The following is a 20,756-nucleotide window of genomic DNA, read 5'->3' on the forward strand; positions in this document are numbered from 1 at the left end:
ATAAGACAATAATGCGTATGTGTGATACTTAGATTTTTTTTTTCAAGTTATACAAGAAAAATATACATACATAACCAAGCTCTCTCACACCACAAGTGATTTCGGTCGTCAAATTTCGCGTTCAGATCGTTCTGTCTGTCAGATATTTGTTTCAGCTCTAGTTTACCGCAACTTAGCTCACCTGTCCTAATGGGTCACTATTCTCGTGACTTTTTTCAAGACCTGGTTGACTGGGCTTTATTGGGATGCCATGCAAGCCCATTTATGTCAAATCTTCTAGCGCTGGCTCGCTACACTCATAAGAAAAACTGTTCACTCGAGGGATCTAGGCGAGGCACTCGATACAAAGAATGTGGCGGCGCGGGCGGTCTACGTCGATCTAGCCGATGCGCGTGTGGGGATCGATCCGGCGCAGGAGGGAGGTAAGGAGCGCGAGGGGAACCAACACGGGGAGGGAGGTGAGGTGTGCGAGGGGATCCGATGCGGGAGGGAGGCGAGGCACACGAGGGGATCTGCCGCTCGAGGGGATTTGCCATGGTCAAAGGGGGATCCGCTACAACAGCGAATCCTATCCAGATCAGGTGACGACTGTCATCTGCTCCTCTCTAGCTCCCTTTCTTGGCCAACACCACTAGGTCAACCACTCCCTCCTCTACCTTGGCGCCCTCTCAAGTGTCCCCTTCACTGGTGGTAGTTCTTGATTTGAATTCGTGTAGATGATGGGGAGAGATGAGCTAGGGCTCGAGGAGGGGAATGAGGAGATGGGGGCTGCCATGGCTCCTCCGCCCAGGAAGATGCAGTCCCGAAGAAAGTGGATCATGTACATCAACATCTTCAAGGTCAAGATTAATGTGCTCGTGCCTACTGGCCTTTCCGGCCCAAAACCACATTGATCACCCCTATAAATTAATGTGTAGCATTCATGAGGGTTCATGCAGTATGATTTACCCTTTTCTCTTTTACTTTTGGTCATTCATATTTGGTGGTAATTTTGACTCTTTTATATAACAGGCCTTCATTTTTTGTTGTGCATTTTTGTCACGTCTAGTTACAAGTGCAAGAATAACACATGTGCCTTCCATGCCTATTGATTTGCTTCGTAGCAAGGATTGGTTTTATTTTCATTTTTAGCTTATCTGGTATGACACTCTTGAGGCGAGAGATTGGTATATGCAAATGTGCAAGTGCCAGTGATTTGACTTGGATTTCCAATCGGCTATGCCTAAAATTGTTTGAGTTAACTATATACGTTCTAACGAATGCTGTCTTTTTGTATGCAGGCTTCTTGCGTGCTACACTGGTCCAATAAGTAGTGTATTGATTCCATATCATCAAAGCTTCCCAATTCCAATATTGACTTCAGCATATCGGGAAAGGTGTGATATTTTGCAAATGCAATTGAGGGGACTTTTGAATGTTACTCGAAAAGAGAGAAAGAGGATTATCGATTTATGCACTGAACCATGGAATGATTCATGTTGTCCAGCAGTCAATACTAGGCCTATATTATCCAAGATGTTGGTACTTGGATGTGCTTTCTGTCTTTCATGCGAGTCTTGCCCATCATAATAGAGACCACATCTATATTCAGGTACCAATAAACAAAGTACGTACTTGTTATTTTTCACCTTATGTTTTCATTTTAATTCTCATATTTAATCTTTGTTGCAAACTCAAGTTTAAAGGTAGTCTTTGGTCTAGTGTTTCCAGCCATTGCTACACTTTACACGTTTTGAAGCATACTATGTTTTTCCTTTTGAGCTTTTTTATTTTATTTTATTTTGCGAATAGAACCATTAGTTTATAATCTGCTATAATATTTTATCTTTAGTGTTTAATGCTTCAAAGTATTTATACACATTTTCTCTCATTTTATTTGACAAATGGATTGGAAGGTGCAACCAAGATCTTTCTTGTGGCTCTTTCAAAACACTACACGACGCCAAATAGTTATGTGACTCCATGCTTACGCATAACTTATTATTCCTTAGTTACCTCGCTCGCGCACGGGATCATATGTTATTCACTGATGGTCTCTGTGAACTCCCTGGCGGGTTTCATTCAGAGCAGTTGATGATCGTGAGTGGTTGTCCAAGATGCTCTCTGAAGATCCTAAACTACCGCAAAAGATGCAACTGTAGCACAAATGTGCAGGCCAGACTGCTACTCCTAGTTTTCATTATTCAAAGAGAAAACCCATATGTACTGTAGGTGCGCCGTGTTGTAGGTCTGTAGGTGATAGACCATGCTCGATGGTTCATGGATCAGTTAGCTGTCCATGGTCGGGTAGTAGGCATAGGTGGCGATGCCGCAGTTGGCGCCGTTCCCGCGCGCGAGGCGCATGTAGCCCTCCTCGCCCCACCCCGTCCCCCACTGGTTCTTCACCACCCAGTAGTCCTGCCCGGGGCCGTCCGTCCCGTAGCCCACCACCGTCACGGCGTGGTTCAGCCTCTGCCCGCACGACGGGCTGCCGGAGTACACGCCGCTCATGTAGTGCCGGAAGTCAGGGTCCGTGGCCTCCACGCCCACGGCCACCGGCTGGCTGGCCGCGAGCTCCTGCAACGCGCCCTCGTCGCCGTACAGGGCCGCCCACCCGGGCGCGCCGACGGAGGCGGCCGAGTTTGGCATGACGCCGCCGCTGCGGCACGCGCCCTGCTGGCCGCTGTATGCGTAGGCTGCCTCCGGCTGCAGGCCGCCGCTCGCGGCGACGTAGCGCAGCGCGGCGTTGATGTCACCGCCGTTGCAGGTGTTGGCGCCGCCGGTGCAGTCGAGCACCTGCTGCTCCGACATGGAGATGAGGTCGCCGGTGGCGATCTTCACGAGCCCCTCCGTCGCCGCCACCGCCGCGAACGCCCAGCAACTTTCTGTACACACGCAACGTGCGCGTAAAACATCTGCTTTGTACTTGTATTCATATGCGAACTTTGGCGTATGGACTATGGTATGCATGCATGAATGCATGCAGAGTTTTACCGCAGGAGAGTTGGTCCTTGACTTGGGTGACGGCACCCTGGGCCCTCCAGTCCATGCTGTCCGGCGTGTCCTGGAAATGGCCAGCGGCAGCCTTGGACATGTTCACAGCTGCCGCCGGCGCGTCGTCCGCGGGACGAAGCCCGCCGTGCTGGTGACGGTAGCCGAGGTGCGTCTCCAGGAACTCATCGTCGGTGAGGTCGGAGAACTGGTTGAGCCCGAGCGTGTACGTCCGGTCGCCCGCCCGGTTGACAGCGTCGACGTGCCGCGCGTTGGCCGCGAACACCTCCTGCCGCCGCAGCTTCTCTTCAGCGTCCGCGTACGCTCGCGCGAACTCGGCCATCCACCGCTCGTGCCTGGCGGCCACGGTGGGCACCCCTCGCGCCGCGGCGACGTCGGCGACGACGGCGGCGGCCACGAGCGCGAGCGCGAGCAGTGCGCCGTTGAGGCGGCGCGAGCTGTGAACCGGCGCCATTAGTGAGCTTGCTTATGCTCAGGTCTTGTTGCAATGGGTTCGGGAGCGAGCTAAGCACGTCGCAAGCATGCCGCCCGCGATTCTATTTGTATGCGCGCGAACGGCAGGTAAGATGGGGCATCCGGGCGAGCGGATTCCATATTTTTCGTCGCCGATCACGGCCGTCGCGCGCATACACAGCAGCACCATTACTGTAGATGGAATTGATGCAGAGGCCTAAAAGAAATAGTACTGTGGATGAAGTGCGTTCAAGCACCGTAGTCCAACGTATTGATAGCGAGTCCATGACTCCATGGATGTTCCTATCCGGCGGCTGCTCTCTTCTCTCCGTATATTCTTGAATTCTTCGCCTTCTTCTTCTTCTTCTTCCAAGAACTTGTGCGGCACACGGCAGAGTGCTCTGCCCACTCACTAGGATGGACGCACAGAGCTGGAGATGGAGAAGTTGATGTCTGATCGAAATGGGATCGGCCTGCAGTTTCGCTTGCTTGTTTGTCCGTTTTCTTCGTGGAAATCACGCGGATTGCCTCGTAGGTCGTAGCGTACTACTCGAGGAAAAAAATCTCACTGCCTAATTTCGTTGAATGAAGTACACGGTACTGTGTGGGCGCATGTCTATGTCTGGGATAGTCCTTTTGCTCCTGCGTGGGCGCATGTTTTGTGTCTGGAGTGGCCTTATAAACTTGTTTGAACTCTTCTGGTCTTATTAGAGGTAGTCTGCAGGTTTTAGGGTGTCAGTTCGGTTTTCGCCCCATGGTGAGCTGCTCGATGGCGAGTGCTCATTGTGGGTTTCCCAGCGGTGCTTTGAGCTCGCTTTTCCCTTTCTAGGTTTCCTTTTGAACTCTTAAGACTATATGTATTTCCGTTATGCAAGTAATGGAAAGGGGTTACGCCCGGCTTAAAAAAAAGTACACGGTACTGTTTAGCTAGATGGTACCCTGCGCGATTGATTTGAGAATTAGTTGCAATATACTAGTGAGATTTTATTGAATATTTAGATTAATAACACAAGAATTGAACCTAAAAATACATATGATTATTTTATATAATTCTAAAATATGTTTATTTATTTATTGATCATCTTGACTCTCTATCAGGATTGAGCCCCCGCAACGTCCTCCTCCCTAGCGACTCGGGCGGTGGCGCTCACCCCTCCCTCGGCTTCCCCTTCCCTCTGCCATCGCCCAATGCATTTTGTCGGGATAATTAAGCCCATGTAGATCCAACGGCTACGGGGGGCTGCGTTTGGGCAATCTGTCCTTGAGCGGGAGGATCGGCTGGTGGGTGATCGGCGCGTTGCTCCTCCACACATGTTGTTGGTTCCCATTGACGGATGGAGGGCGGTTGTCTCGGTGGCTAGGGGCGTGGATGTTCGTGCGTCAACCTTGCTGCTGGATGAGAGGATCAGCGAGATCGGCGATGTGTGGTTGAGCATGTGGGTGGCATGCTGGCGCGGGGCGTCATCGTCCTGGGGGTGCATCCACCAGACGATATCACGAGCTGACGAGCAGCCCAGGGGTAGGAGGACTTAGGGCATGTAAAAAAGAAGAGATGATCTCTTGCACGTCATGAGTACATTGCAATAGAATGGTACCATACTTCCATAGATATACTCCCTCCGTTCCTAAATATAAATCTTTCTAGAGATTCCAACAAATGACTACATACGGAGCAAAATGAGTGAATCTACACTTTAAAATATGTCTACATACATTCATATGTTGTAGTCCATTTGAAATGTCTAAAAAACTTATATTTAAAAACAGAGGAAGTACATGAGAACATTCCAACTGTATTAATTACAAGGCAAATAATTACATCATACTAGCAATCAACAAGACTCCAAAAAGAAACTACATATCGCACCTCTAAGCTAGTTTCTTGATTTTTGTAGATGTTTGAAAGAGACCAGCCGCCTACTTATTTTGTTTCTACCACCACTGACAAGTGATAGAGATTTCGCCGCAGAAAATAAGATTAAAAATACCAAAGGGAAAACAAATATAGGAGTAATAATTAAATTTGAACATGCATGCATAAAACAGCCGGCGGCTTTCACTCTTTTAGCCCATCAACAATGCCAATACTGCTCCCGCCGTCGCAGCCGCGGTCGCCCATCGCCCGTATACCGCTGGCGCGGCATCACCCTTATCAGTGGTGGCATCATCGGAATCTTCGTCGTCAGACGAGTCGTCGTCGTCGCCAGCCTCCTTCTTGCCCTTCTTTGACGGGGCGGGCGTTGGCGCCTGGGCGACCTTGAACAGCTCCTTTGGCTTCAAGAACTTGGAGACGGCGTAGACGGCGAGCGGCTCGCTGTCGCCGACGGTGGCGGTGACGGTGGAGGTGACGACCTTGGTGACGAGGGTGACCTTCTCGTCGTCGTTCTGCACGTCGTAGCTGTAGTCCTTCTTGACCTCGCTGGTGGTGGCGAGCGTGGAGACCATGCCGTTGTTGGACTTGAGCAGCTGCAGCGAGAAGTAGTCCGGCACGCCGTGGTAGAGCAGGATGGCCGTCTTGGCCTTGGCCGTGAGGTTCTTGTACTTGGGCATGAAGGCGGCCACGGCGGCGTCGACGGGGCAGAAGAGGGTGAGGCCGTTGTCCTTGGTCTCGTTGAGCGTGCGGAAGACGTCGGCGTTGCCGGAGATGAGCCCGGCGAACGACTTGCAGTGCTTCTTGGAGAGGAGCTCGATGAGGTCGACCGGCGCCGGCGGCGGGACGGGCGCCTCGGCCTCGGAGGAGGAGAGCACGGAGTTGATCTCGAGCACCGAGATGTCGTAGGGGATCTCCTTGATGGACTTGACGTACCGGGACGGCTTGACGGTGTCGTCGGCGTCCTGGCTGACGAACTCCACCTTGCCACCCTTGTGGGACGTGATGTTCACGTAGCCCGACATGCCCGACGCCGTCCCGGTAGACTGAAATCATTTGAAAGCATGGAGCGTGTTAGCAAATCAAAATTATACATTTCGCGACACTTTTGTTTACATGTAATCTATTTATTTAATGAGTGTACTCTTGTTTAATCTAGCCAATTAGTAATGAGGATAAATGATACTATGTGTACATGATTGGACAATGTAGGCCCAGAAGTCAATCAATCCTGTAGGTATGGAAGATAGGAAATGAGTATACACGCTAGAGGAAACGGCAACCGGGCTGCGTATGGAATTCCAAGCCTACCGTGCCAAACATCCGTGGGTGAATTAGTACGACAGCAGTACCACTGTCTGCTTTAGTGACTTGGCAACCAACCAACGGCCCGATCATCATGCAACCATCGCGGAATTTTGTGGCCAAAGAATCAACAACTTGGGTTGAAAATGTGATACTCAAATGATACCATGGCTGGCCAGTCCCTTTGCCAAGGAGTACATTTCAGTGGCTTGTATTGTATCTATAGCTTTTGCGATAGGTGAAAGTGCGTTGAATAAACACCCACAGCAGAACACCGCATCCTTGCCCCTCATCTCAGTCAGGAAATGCCGCCCACTATAAACACCACTACTATTATTAGCATCGGTTTAGATAATAGGGCCGATGAACGGTTGAAATACATATTTTGAATTTGTTTGTATTTAAATTGGTTTTATTTTTTATCCACAAAAAAATTGGTTTTATTTTTTCAAGTGACAATTTATGTTGGTTTTCTCAGATTGTTAGTATCTTGCATAATTCATGCCACATATCATGTTTATACCTAAATCAATTAGATTTACTTATGTCAGTCCATGTCATCTAATCAAGACTTCCCCCGCCTCTGCATGTATCTTAAGTATGGTGTTCACCCAACTAGAAAAAAACAGTATGGTGTTCACTTTCAGTGAAATTTCAGTCATTGTGGGTAAGTACTGAAATAATTTGTGTTCCGGTCATAATATTCCAGCCATTATGGTACTACAAACAAATTGAAAATCAAAGTATTTTTTAAAATTCAAAATGCTTGATTGGATTTCAATCGAATTGAAGTGGTAATCTCGTTCCTTTTGGCCCAAAAATGAAAACTGTGTATTCAGTGGTTTCGGCTATGGCAAAAATATTTCTGAAACAGAAATTCAAACCATTCGCAGCAGAGAGAAATCGGATGGCAAATTATAAGGGTGGTGATTTGGATATTGAAAAAAAAATGTCATGTGATTTAGATCTAGCAAAATGGTGATAACTTGTGGGTGTGTAAGAATTATCGAAAATTCGAGATAACTATATATTGTGCACACCAAAATCTGTATACACATGTATACAATTGTGTGGTGTGCATACCTGGAACATGGATGCGGAGGCGGTGGCGCCGCGCGAGAGCTGCTTGAGCTTCTTGTTGCCGTAGTAGTCGACGAGGACGTGCAGGGACAGAATGTGGCGGACGGTGGGCAGCGTGTAGTGGTCCAGCGCCGCCATGGCCGAGTTGTCCAGGGCCAGCACGGTGATGGTCTGGCGCCGGTTGATGTCGGACGCGAGCCGCGTCTTGCTCAGCATCGCGTTGAACTTGGAGAACTCCGGGTGCGCCGCCAGGATCTTGGTGATGTTGTAGCTCTTGGCCGCCGCCGGGGATGCCAGCAGCACCGCCGCCATTGCCCCGACGGCGAAGGCCAGGAGCATGGACTGTCGGCTTCTCGCCATTGCCGAGGACACAACAGTATCAGCACTAGGCAGAGAGAGAGAGAGAGAGAGAGAGAGAGAGAGAGAGAGAAAGAGGCCGGGGAGAGAGAAGAGGAGAGATGTGAGCGAGAGAGGTGTGTGTGCTACTGTGTATATGTATTGGCGGGAAGAGGAGAAGGTGTGTACGTAGTTGCGGGAGCCGGGAACGACGGAGTATTTTGCTCACCCGCCGGTCCGGTGGGCTGTCGTTGTCCCTCTTCTTAACTGGGTTTTGTTCTTTGTTTTTGTGTTGTGTAAGCCTCTTCTTACCATTTGTTTGTGGCGCCATTGATCGAGATCGTTGGAACGGCAAGCTCGACGTTTGTTGGGGGAGCGCCAGACCGACAACGTTCGTGATCGGCCATTGGGCGCCAAGTTCTTCTAGCCGTTGGAAGAAAGTGACGCCGATGACGGCGACGTTTGAGACCTCTGTTTGGCTTAGGTGCTGTTACATTGCCTTCTGCTATGGGCAGCAGCTAGCAAACTAAATTTGCCATCCTTGGCAAGCATAAATTGCCATGCAGACAGTTCACGGTTGTCATGCTTATCGAGAAAGGCTTTCGTTCCGCTTTATATATAAAACAATAATCATCAACAAGCCAGTACAAATGCACGTCACCACAACACACGCACACACACAAGACAAGATACATAGGCGATGAGCGCAGCAACACCACCCCTAGCACTATCATCGCGAAGACATGAAGTCGTATATGACGAACCATGGGTTTCAAGGCGGCGCCTTCAGGAAGGCTACGACACCGGAGCGCTGCCACGCCCGATCTAAGGATCGGAGTTTCCTCTGGAGCCGCACGACAGGCAATGAGAGCCGCGACGACGCCTTCAACAAGGGAACGAGCTTTGCCGCCGCCGGTTCATCCCAAGATAGAACAGATTTTCACCCCGGCCAACACTCACCGCCACCGAACGCCACACCACGGCTACCACGTACCCCACACGGCCATGGCCACCGGGCAGCACCAAGCCACGGGCTCTGCCTATGAGCACCGCGCTACCACCACCAAGGCCGCCGCCTCAGCATCCAAGATCTTGACACCGCCTCACCCAGCTGAGTTCACTAGATAAGAGGGTCTCTTTTATCCACACACACGCACACGGCCCAAAAGGTGAATGTTGTGCGTGGCCAGGAGATCATGGGAGCGGACAGATGTGATTACTTCATGTGGTCAGTTCGGGGCCCCATGTGCTAGCGCGGTCTGTTGTCGGTAATTAGGGTTGCAAGAAAAGCTCGAGGTGAGACGCTCAAGATCGATTCGTCTTGTGAGTCAACTCGAGATCAATTCGAAAAAAAAAGAGCTGAGTATAAGAACTTTATGGCTCGATTGAGAAACGAGTTGATCTTGAGCCAACACTAGCCATAATCATATAAAATAATCCTGATATATATTAGAAAGTAGGATACTTTATTACTATATATGTTATGCATGATTTTTCACCATTTTATCTACTAGCAAACCTGGAAGCATAATTCAACACGGAGAAAATTTAGGCCTCAATATGGTACATGCCCAGCCGTGTGTTAAATATCCTGTTTATTTTGAAGTTTGAGAGCAGACACATCTACTTTTACTAGTTCAACAACGATATCTTGCTATTAAGTACCAGTCTTCAGTTGACAGAGAATTAGTAAAACTACCTTGTTTTTTTTTATTATCACCCTTTTGATTCGAATACTATTTGGTCTTTTATGTTGTGTTGTTGTCTGCCTTGTCCGAAAACCATGGCATTTAGCTTGAAACTAGCATGATATCGACTGAAGATCGTTTCAAACTAAGCACGAGCCATTTTCTACAGCTCGATCTTGAGCTTCACTAAGTTAAGCTAAGCCAAGTCCAACTAGCCCGAACTCGATTTGTTTGCAGCGCTACTGGTGATACGTCGTCGGAAATCCTCTTTGGGAGGTTGGTTTAAATGTAACCATCCAAGGCGGCACTAACAATAAATGGAACTAGAGCTATGTTCTTTCTGGTGCAAGCTTTGTTGGATCCAATCCATTACTAGCATCCATGGCTCTCCTGATTAAAAGGTGATTAACAGCTTCTTGTCTCTTTCCTAGACTCATCTTTTGCATGGCTTCTGCCATTGTTCTCCCTCCTCTTGAGGTTACCCTCTTATATATGTTGATTGTAGATTGCTTGACTACGCTTGCAGTCGTTGAACTGCACGGTGGAGATTTATTTTGTAAAGAAATACCATCGTGCAAACATAAATACAAGAAAGGAATTAGAAATTCGAAGTTATCACAGTATTCCATCATAATGCCAGTTGTGCAGCTAATCATTCTTATGCAATTTGAAATTTATGAGAAGAACAATCTTTGAAGAAGGCAGCAACAACTGTTAGTTAGCGCAACTGATGTGTGAGTGTGACAGCTAGCTGTGTTCCTCGACTAACGCAGGAGTTTGGTTCGCACTAATCATGAGAAGCAGCAGGTGAGGATATTGTATGCAGTGAGAACTCTTCAGATGAGCTAACAAGATATCAAGAAGAATATGAATTGAAAGTTTAGCCGACCATGACTTGGACCTAGCTGGTAGCACCTTTAATTGGAATAGCTGTGAACCAGATATGGTGTTGAACGAGTCGCACGTGAACTTGTTGTATGCGCAGCAGAGGAAGGAAAACACTATGATAGCCTCGTTTAGCTTCATATAAATACTTTCTACGTGCGCTTATTTTTCTTAAAGGTCTTGATCATACATTGTAAACAGCTAGTACTTGATACTACTTTATACGTTCGTTGGGGTTGTTGGAGAACATCCTCACGAGTTACACCTACATCTCCCTGCACGATAATTTATCCAGAATTCAATGCCATCATTTTTTCCAGCCTGTCTAGCAGGCACACTCCTGTAAACAACAGGAACAAAAAAGTATGTTTGTTCCTCTTTGATTGTTAAGATGAATAATCAAATACTCCCTTCATAACTTAGTATAAGACGTTTTTTGGCACTACACATCTCTAACATTAAACATTTTCTGTGGCTTCCAAAAGGTGCACGTCCAAAGCTCCGCGCCTGGAGTCTCAAAATCCAACTATGCAGATTAGTGGATATAGTAAGATTATGCTAATATAGATAGTAAGGCCCAACACGTCGAATATCCAATTTTAAGCCTGGGCTCATCTGCACCCTATAAACAGTAAAATCAAATAAAATACAAAAAAAAAGCATGGGAGATGTTTCAGTGCGTGAGGGTCGTGCAAAATTTCAGCTCGTTTGAACATCTGAGTAGCTCTCAGAAAAAAAACCCGGTCCAAACAGTACATGAACAATGCACTGTTTAACAAACTTCAAATTTGCCTTTTTTGTTGAGAGCTACTCAGATGTCCAAATTAGCTGAAATTTGGCATAGACCTCAAGCACTGAAGCATCTATCCTGCAAAAAAAGGGGGGGGGGGGGGTTGAAATTGTCTACTATTTTATTTAATTTTACTGTTCATGGCGGGTGTAGATGAGCTCGGGAGCCAATTCGCCCATCTCCCAGCAAGTTAGTTATAATAGTAAAATATATTCAAATGCAGAGAAATCGTTTTCTGTTTTGCTAAATTATTGACCTGCAATGGCAAACATTGTTCTGACGGCAACGCTGTACCAACATTGCAAACATCATACAAATATAACAATATATATGTATAGGACCACGTTTATGTAAACTAAAGAGACAACAAATTTGTCGTGTACACCTACCTATGATTTATTGTTCTCGTGAATACGCAAAGCTTGTGTATCTATTCATTGATAGAAGAAAATGGAATGAGTACAAGAGAGGGTACAACACATGGCATGGACGCAAGAATACGTGGACATGATATCCGGAGTAGAGACACAAGAGAAGCTCGGCCCGAACAGTGAGAATAGCACAGCTAAACCCACCAAACCTAGAACTGGAGAGGTAGGCTGAACCAACACAATGTCCAACATCTCCAAAGCCAACATCATGGATGCTGCAAGCGAACAAGATAGCGCCTTCAAGAAGGAGCTCGACGCCGTGACTCCGCCACCATTCAATCCGGAGAACTTACCTAGTGATTTCCCCGCCGCCATCCATCCAATTCGACGTCGTGACTTCTTGGAGGCCATGGTAACGCCTCCAAGGAAAACAACAACCACGAGTGCTAGAAGACCGGCAGGGTAGGATGCAACAGCTAGAGGGGATCACCCCGCAACACGCTAGATCGGATCTTGGGAGGAGAGGTGAAAGGGACGAAACCGCCCCGCCGCCACCATCCCCAGGCACAGCGCGACTTCGGAGGAAGGCCCTCCGTCAGCAACAATGCGGGGGTGGTGGTGGTGGAGGAGGGGCCCTTCGATTGTGGTGGCTAGTGTTTCCCCTATGCCGCCAGACGCAAGGGGACCTTCAATGCCTCTCTCTTGCTAGCCCACATTCCTCATACTCGCGCATGACTAGCTCGTAGGGATAAGTTGTGTGTGTGCATTCATAGGAATGAGTGCACGTGGTGTATGTGAGCACCTGTTTGTACCGTGTTTAGAAAAAAAACATTGATACCTTGCCTCCAAATTGATCTTCACATTGGTATATCAAAAATTGTGTGCACAATTTTACCCAAGTTAACTTGTAACTGCTAATATATTCAGTTTGTATACTGACATGATTACCAGTACCTGGCATGATTACATTACATGAACAACCCAAATCGACCCCATAGGCAGCAGCTCGTCCATGGATAAGGGTGATTAGTACACGTACGTCCAAACGTGTTGAGATGGCAGCGTGTTAGCTTGCCCACGCTTCTTGGTGGCTTGGCGTGTGAGGACTAATTAGCAGTTGAACCCTGACCAGGATTGATTGGCATGCTCTAACCAGCTGGAACGTACGCGCACCAGTCTCAACCATTTTCTTTTTGTAAAGTCTCAACCATCATAGTCAGTCAACAGAAATAAAAATATGGATAATGATAGCCCCCATTTGCCTGCCAACTCTGGGAACCACAAGCACGCATAGTCGTGTCCTTAAGATATGTCTCTCTCGTAGTATATTCCTGTTTTTTTTTTGGCACAAGTCAGGCCTTCTAAGACGAACGGGGAGGGAGTACTCTACATCTTGAAATCGGGTTACGAAAATACAGTGCTCTATATTTACTCCATTTGTATGTGCCAGGCCCTAGGGAGGGTGAAGTCACTTCGACGACTTGCCTTGCGGACGCGGTTAAATTTTTTTGCAGAGGAAATCATTGGGTTTTCCTATCTTGATATTTTGCTCCTGCAAATAGCTCGTGATGGCGTTCTTTTGCCAGCCCTTGAAGCTCCTGCAAAGCAAGACACCAAAAACATCAGCCTACAACACGATTGAGGTAGCATTAACAAGTGTTTATCGCCATCGCCATCCAAATGAACCCTACACTAAATAGGCTTGCAGCAAGTCATAAATGGACCTTTGAAGCAGATTTTTTTTTTGTTTTGAAACCATACAAGAACAAATTTGGGCAAAATGCCTCCCAATGAAACATTATTTGATTACGAAGAGGAAGGCGAGTATGATGAGATGGTCATGGACGAAAGTTTTTAAATAGTTGCAGAAAATTTCAGCTGTTAATGTTGAACTTCAAGATAAATACGAACCGTCCAGCAGAAAAGAAGAGGGAAAATGAAAAATGAGTGACACTCAACAATGTTCGATGGACATTGATCCAAGAGAGACTTGCCGAACAGTACAAGCTAGTATGAACCAAAAGAACATATACGATATTAAGGAAAACTTATCATGCCCATTCAAGATTCAGCTAGCGTAACATTTGGGTGCATGAATTAGTCACAGATGTGGATTATGTAGAGTGTCTAGCTAGGTTAATAAATGATTTAACCATATATATCGAATAAAACCAAATACCAAAACAAGTATTGAATGTTCTTTTCATAGATTGTGATGGCATGCAGTGCACAGGAACCACACTGAGCAACATTGAAAAGTCAAAAGAATTCCAATACGACCTATTTGCAAGAAAGATTATTTGAGATTTTGCTGTTTGGGAACCGAAACAAGCTTGTTTTCACCTTAAGGTGGGTTGGTTGCTGCTAATTAATCCAGTTTATGAAACTGCTACTACAATTATAGTCTTTTTATAAGAGGTGTCCCAGAAGAAACTGGTTATGCTACTTACTTCTGATCAAGATGTGCTATAACTTCACCACCGGGAAATCCTGCCTTTGTGGCTTCATACGAAACTTTGATGGAATGCTTCCACATCCCACCAACCTCACCAGAACTCTTTCCATTTACTTGAGGTGGAGCCTCCATCGGCAAAGAGTAACCAGACAGGAGATGACCCACCCAGACACCGTCTTTGCTGATAAAAATTGAGCACGTAAACAATATCAGACTACTAATATTTTTCAAGCATGAGAGGAATGCTCACGTCTCTGCCAGTCTGCCCCTCAGTAAATAAGTATATAGAGAACACATAGCTCGGAAAGAGTAGTCACTAAGGAATAGGGCTGCATACATATTCGCTTCAGCATAAGAGACACCAAGAATTTATCGGCAGTTAGGTAAAAATCAGGAATCGATCAAACAATGCAGAACAAACCATTTTTTCTAGTATGGTTATATCCATTTCAACAACAATACGCTTTGTAAACGGCGCAGCTCCGTAATAATAATAATATTTAATAAACTAATAACTACAGAATCATGTTCAAACAAGTTATAAGATGTTCAAAAATGCATTTTGGCACACTGGCATTAGAGCACTGCATATTGGCTACATATTTTGCTTCGAGATCCATGTATGCTATATTTGGTTGTACTATTGGTGAATTTATGTTCTTACACTGTTGCGAAGGTGGCACCACTTGTATTACCTCTCCCCCTTCATCTCTCTATGGTGTTCAGGTTTAAAAAGGAATCATTGTGATCTAAGGTGAATCTCATGGATGTTCCCTCGGATAATATCATCATAATTCGTGATCAATATCAGGGAGCAACTTCACTACACAACATGAGCATGAAAAGAAACAGCCAATCATCTATCTGTAACAGAGTGGGTTGGCTTAGGTCATACACTTTTATACTGAATCATTATTACAATTATAAAAAGCATTGTAAGTCCAGAATTCGAGGGGCAACAATGTGTCTTTAGAAACTGCCTGCAAGAATAATTTCACCTCAGTGCTTACATGACAATATCCATATGGCGAGGGGCATAGTGACCACCACCGATACCTAGTAGAACCTTTTCACCACTCCTGCATAACCAGAAATGAGGTTTAGAGCCTTAAGAAGAGAAAAAGTAATGAATGAATACTTGAAAGAAAAAAAGGAAGGTCGCCATTTCAGATACCAAACAAATAAAGTATGTCACTGATAAGATGCAACCCTGGTATGCAAGAGCATAATATAACTTAATTATGTCAATGCAGAATGATACAGGTTTCACAAACTAAGGTCAACTGAATTGTGGCACATATTGCTAAAGGACCAATGTTTGTGACTTTATAATTTCAATTTTTTACTGTCTGGACCTCTCCTGCAGTTTTCGGTTCAAAAGGAAAACTATTTTGTGAAGCATAATATTTTGAAAGTGAAATTATTTTCCGTTTATGATAACACTGATCCATCTATGTCCTGGTCTGTCGAGAAGTAACATTTTTACATACTGACGGCCAAAATTAAGTGCTTGACTGCAAGCATTTAAGGAAAACCTATATCTAGTGATGCAGGGAGTATAGAAGACTGTGAAGTCATAAATCTTTTGACTAATACATTGTTGCAGAGATCTAACATTTTATTCGCGCAATTTTGAATTTGAGTTGTCAAATTCCAATCATCCTGATCCCCAGAGAAAGTTCCTGTTGAATATTAAATCACTGCTCACCCCCATAAAACATAATGAATTACTGCAAAGATTCTAACCAGCCATGCAACCACCTCACTGAGACTCCAATAATGAGAAAAGAATATGTCAACATACCCCAGCCAAGTTCCAACAGCATTTCCTTCCTCAAGGCCAAGACCTTTCCATAGAACCTGAAATGATTGGAGAGCTCAGTTCCATGTTCTCCTATGTTTGTCTTTACTTTTGAAACAAACAAGTCTCAAATGTACATGAGATTAATATTTAGAAACTCATGAGCCTGCGGTTACTTTAAACAGTGATAAGAGTGCATTTTTTGCAAGTTCTTACCTGCTTCTACCACATTAGGAATTATGGTGACAATTAAAACAAGTTCTGCACATTGGGTAGTTGCCTAATTGGTACTACTCCAACAGGTAGTCAGGTACTATGCACAATTAAAAGAAAAGAAAGTTTGACAGTCAAGAAAAAGGGTGAAAGCTGCATTTTAGCTGAAAGGTATTGAATATGGACAATGCGCCAATAAGTGTCAATGCTTTGCTGTACTAATTTCAACCTATACATCATACATGCATTATGACCTTTTCCTGGAGGGGGGACGGGGCATGGCATGAGATCTTGCAGTTCGAACAACAAAACCCTTCGGGTTCTCTTGCGAATCCACAAGAAGGAACAAAGTACATGACGAGAGAGGGAAGGAGGGAGGGAGGGGGGGGGGGGGGACTCAACTAGAGCAATGGCCTGTGCAGCATCTTGTCTACCCCAGTATTCTTGTGTACTTCCTGACATACAAACATTCACATTAGCTATTCTGGTACAACATATTCATTGACAATAGCATAGACTTGCTTGTTTTGCATTTATATGCAAATCAACTGCAGGAGTGGCCACCTGCTGCTTTTATATCAGGAAATTCATATGAGCCCAATGTAATCACTTTATTGTATCTCGATCAGCCAGTTTTTTCTGTGCAGTATCTTTTGGAGGAGTTGATTATCTGGTTCATTAATTGGTTTTCATGTTGAATGCAAGATGTTTTACAGATGTAGGTTGCCTGGCTGCTTGGGCTGCACAAGTGTGAATCTTTTGACATGATAAAATTATAGTCCAAATAATAAATGATCTATCTTTTGGATGTTTAAGATTCGAAAGTTCAAATAATAATATAAATGATCGTTGGCATTTAGCACCTAATTCTTCAGCAGAGATACTGTGGTATCCTCATTATAGTTCGTGTTTGTTTGTTTTGTGAAAGAAACGTTAGAGCAGAGCCCAACCCTACACAGCATAGGTTAAATAGGCAATTGTCCCTGAATTTAATTCTTAAATATCAAAGCACCAGTCCTTTGGCTGCACTAAGCAATAAAAAAAGCTTATATGAGTTTATCCGAAGAACTAATGCACAAAAAATGTAAGGAACTAAGGATGGATATAAATTTGTACCTATCTCAACAAACATCGTGGGTGTACTGGTAAGTGGTCCATGGTGAGTAGCTTCAAGTGTAATCTTCAAAAGCAATCAGTATTAATATCAGTTGATTCAGAAATAGAAAAGGCATCAAGGAAGCAACGTACCTCAAACTCTGGAACAAGACCTTGGTCGGCAGCAACCTTTTGCATCAACCGGAACCATGGGCCAATTCGAGGGTTTGGCACCCCTGCCCATCCAGGCCTCCCTCCTTGAGGGGGGGTCTCATCCTCCCTCAGATGTGGCACACCTTCAAAAGCACGTTCACAAGAATGAGCATACCATCAATTATAAAACAAAGATTGTGGTAAGAAGGAACCACTAAATTAGTAATCAATATGCCTGTATGCATGTGGGTTGAAAAGCATGGACATTGCTCACAAACCATGAAACCAAACAATCGCAAGCTGGGAATATAATTTATTGCCTGTATGCTAGAAGAAAAAGTGCAGTACCTTTCGAATATATTAACAATTTGTATGTGGTATCATATTTATGTATTTAATAGGATTTTACACATAACATATCAAGCTTTGATTGCACCTGTGTGTTAAACAAAGATACAGACAGATGAATGCAGAACCAACCGATTGGATGGACAGTGAGTGCAGGGCGGTTGGAGACTGCAGTGTGTTTGCTGAGGAATATGACCTCAGAAACAGCCTCTCCAGTGGCTTCCTGCCACCGACGGTCAAGATCATCCTCTGCAACAATGCTGCGTTCATGCTTCAATAACCTAACATTCCCATTTGTAAAGCTCTCCATCCCCTCCTAAAAACAAATATCAGCAACAGTTAGTTGGGAACTATGCCACAAACACATTTTTCAGATACCTTACGAATAAATAAAATAAGGATAAAAATTGCAGGTAACTTTAAATGAGATCAGAGCCAGTGGAACATAATGGACCATTGCTTTGTTACATTACATGATCCTAGATCTCTGTACACCAGTGAGGTATGCAATTTACTAGGGTATACTCGTGGATACAAAATTCTAGCAACAATGCACCTAATAAACAGTTTGTTTGTTACTCCCAGATTGCTGTCACTGCCACTATGTTGCCAGCAACAGTCATTCCAGAAACCGAAATAGTCTCCATAACACAGCTTTGGCAACAAATTTCTATTTAATATATCAAAACCTAGAGAGTATAGGTTGAATCTATTCTTCAGAATCTAACCACATTATTTTCGTTAGACTAACAAAAATAATGATACAGAATACAGTCAGAATAATTTTATTGCACGCATTCTAGGATGACATTTATCCCACATGGAGGTTTTTCAGTAGACAAACAAAAAGCGAAATTCTGGCCTTCAAGAAGCAAATCGTGAGGCAGAGATTTTTCTCATTGAACGAGCTTCCTGCTTCACAGCCGCAACTATTTATCTATTTCTAAACGCTAGGCACTGTGCCAACCCTAACCGGCACCGCACTCCGTCGCTACTAATAATCCTTAGTCAACGGCAAAGTTAATCTCGCGATTGATGCATACAGATTGCCAAGAACAGCGTGTACAGTCGAATGTGCTCGAAACTGAAAAGGAGTTAGATTGATGGGTGATGGGAAGAGCTTCCTCACGGGGATGGGCGGGCCGGGGGACCAGCCAGGCATAGCCAGGAACGCGGCGGCGGGGCCGATGGACGCCGGGTCGGACGCCGTCGCTACCACGAGAACAACCATCTTCTCCGACTCCCCTCCTTCTCCGGCTCTGCTTCTCGCCGCCTCAAGCTATGGCTTTGGTGGTTTATTAATTTCTGGGGGAAATCTTCGCGCCGTAGCCCGCAGGTATGGGTTTTCAGGGGGCAGTGCACGCCTGTGTCACGGGTCAGAACAATACGGGCCGTTTGCTCGAACGTTTAATGGCTGAGATTAAACGGACAACACTCGGATGCGTCCCGTGCAAGTCACAAACAAGCTACTCGTACTCATTACAGCATCTATAACCAAACCCCATATCCGCCCCGGTCATTGTTAGGACGAAAAAACATCACACAACCAGGCTCCCCTCGACCGGCCCAAACGTCGAGACTGACCGGCGGTCTCCATATCCAGCCATACTTTTCTCTGTTTCGAATCAAGAGACAAAGATAGATCCTTGGTAACGATAAAGAGGGCGGATATAGGGACGCCCGGATGCGCCCGTCACGTCGGACTGATTAATAGGGCCCGTGTCAATTTGTCATATTCGTCCCCCCTCCTTGCCGCTCAAGCACCGCCATCGGACTTTAGAAAAAAAATGTACCCATTCAAATTCAGATAAAAAGAAATCAAAAATGATTTAATTTAAAAAAAGAGCCAAGTAGAGCACCGTCATTATGAACCTTGTATGTTGATCCTTCAGGAAGGGTGCAATGATGACCAAAGATTACGGCTTTTAGACGACGCAGCTATTTAAGTCAGTCGTGTCGCTCCTCGCGCGATGAGGTGGGACTAAACACTCAATCCCGTCGGTTCAACACGAATGTTACATCTACACTGGAAATCTTAAGTAAAAACAATTTATTTGATGTTTTGACAACCCTGCCGGTCCAACATGGACTAAAACATTCAAAATGATTGGTGTGCATGTGTTTGCATGTATTTGGTGTTTTAAAAATAGGTTTTGTGGTTGCAAATGACAAAAATTGAGGCTCGTCCGGTCGCTATTCGCGGGCGCGTCCGCAGACGTATAAGGACCCGTATTAGGCAATTCCGTTTGTAGATGCTCTTAGGCCATAACATATGCTTCCTTGTTTCCTCGTAACTTGGGTCAATTTTCTTAAAAAACAATAGGTTTATTATAAAAGTTTATCGAAAGTACAAACCATCTGAGACGTAATAAAACTACATTGAGATTGTGAGCCCACTGAACGACCGCTACTACCGTTAGAATGAGCCGCCACCACGCCGCTGTCGTCGCTCCTCTACCGGAGCCGGCTTGATCTTGTCGATAACAGTTGGGAAGTCTTCATGCACGTGCCTCTAAGGACCAGCGTCTTGGAGTCGCAGTCATCGTCGTTAAATCCTTGCATAGATCGGAAGCACCTGACACTAAATCTTGCTACATAGATCTGAAGAAACAGTTCGGTGAATAGTATCAATATTATTGAAAAAATGCTACAATCACTATTGGAGGTTTTTAATTTCCTCTTCCGCCAGTCAAAAAGAAATATGAAACTCTTATTGTTGGGGAGATGCATATCCCCATTGAGGTAACCTAGTGTTATACGAAGATTCTTCGATTTCATGTTATTCGGAAATAGTTTGTTAATAAGACTTGATCAACCTTATTAATGGATTCTTTTTTAGAGGCATGTGGTCGATGAATTTAGTAAGCACAACCTACTGTACCCACTTTTTACTCTCTTTTATTTAAAGTTGAATAAGGTAGA

General features: G+C 45.2%; 3 protein-coding genes across 3 annotated transcripts; all 3 read right to left on the reverse strand.

Annotated features, from left to right (window-relative positions):
- Positions 1 to 1,946: 1,946 nt before the first annotated feature.
- On the reverse strand, positions 1,947 to 3,609 carry LOC123120827 (ervatamin-B-like). Its single transcript, XM_044540814.1, has 2 exons — positions 2,974 to 3,609; positions 1,947 to 2,864 (listed from the first exon to the last, which is right to left on the reverse strand). Exons 1-2 carry the CDS (start codon positions 3,443 to 3,445, stop codon positions 2,269 to 2,271), a joined length of 1,068 nt encoding a protein of 355 aa, XP_044396749.1. The 5' UTR covers positions 3,446 to 3,609; the 3' UTR covers positions 1,947 to 2,268.
- Positions 3,610 to 5,217: 1,608 nt separating this feature from the next.
- Positions 5,218 to 8,168, reverse strand: LOC123120826 (fasciclin-like arabinogalactan protein 2). The gene is made up of 2 exons (XM_044540813.1): positions 7,703 to 8,168; positions 5,218 to 6,360 (listed from the first exon to the last, which is right to left on the reverse strand). Exons 1-2 carry the CDS (start codon positions 8,057 to 8,059, stop codon positions 5,509 to 5,511), a joined length of 1,209 nt encoding a protein of 402 aa, XP_044396748.1. The 5' UTR covers positions 8,060 to 8,168; the 3' UTR covers positions 5,218 to 5,508.
- Positions 8,169 to 12,995: 4,827 nt separating this feature from the next.
- LOC123120829 (D-aminoacyl-tRNA deacylase) lies at positions 12,996 to 19,210 on the reverse strand. Its single transcript, XM_044540815.1, has 9 exons — positions 18,964 to 19,210; positions 17,967 to 18,150; positions 17,487 to 17,629; positions 17,355 to 17,418; positions 16,641 to 16,693; positions 16,029 to 16,084; positions 15,235 to 15,303; positions 14,220 to 14,405; positions 12,996 to 13,367 (listed from the first exon to the last, which is right to left on the reverse strand). Exons 1-9 carry the CDS (start codon positions 19,063 to 19,065, stop codon positions 13,268 to 13,270), a joined length of 957 nt encoding a protein of 318 aa, XP_044396750.1. The 5' UTR covers positions 19,066 to 19,210; the 3' UTR covers positions 12,996 to 13,267.
- Between the last annotated feature and the right edge of the window lie 1,546 nt (positions 19,211 to 20,756).

Source organism: Triticum aestivum, chromosome 5D (genome assembly GCF_018294505.1).
Source record: "Triticum aestivum cultivar Chinese Spring chromosome 5D, IWGSC CS RefSeq v2.1, whole genome shotgun sequence".
NCBI lineage: Eukaryota > Viridiplantae > Streptophyta > Magnoliopsida > Poales > Poaceae > Triticum > Triticum aestivum.

Coding starts and splice junctions, on each gene's coding strand:
- LOC123120827 (XM_044540814.1), bottom strand. CDS start 3,445: ATGGCGCCGGTTCACAGCTCGCGCCGCCTCAACGGCGCACTGCTCGCG. Junction 2,865..2,973: donor CAAGGACCAACTCTCCTGCG/GTAAAACTCTGC, acceptor GCGTGTGTACAG/AAAGTTGCTGGGCGTTCGCG.
- LOC123120826 (XM_044540813.1), bottom strand. CDS start 8,059: ATGGCGAGAAGCCGACAGTCCATGCTCCTGGCCTTCGCCGTCGGGGCA. Junction 6,361..7,702: donor CCTCCGCATCCATGTTCCAG/GTATGCACACCA, acceptor AAATGATTTCAG/TCTACCGGGACGGCGTCGGG.
- LOC123120829 (XM_044540815.1), bottom strand. CDS start 19,065: ATGGTTGTTCTCGTGGTAGCGACGGCGTCCGACCCGGCGTCCATCGGC. Junction 16,694..17,354: donor CACGATGTTTGTTGAGATAG/GTACAAATTTAT, acceptor TTTGTATGTCAG/GAAGTACACAAGAATACTGG. Junction 13,368..14,219: donor ATAGCACATCTTGATCAGAA/GTAAGTAGCATA, acceptor CTTGCTTTGCAG/GAGCTTCAAGGGCTGGCAAA.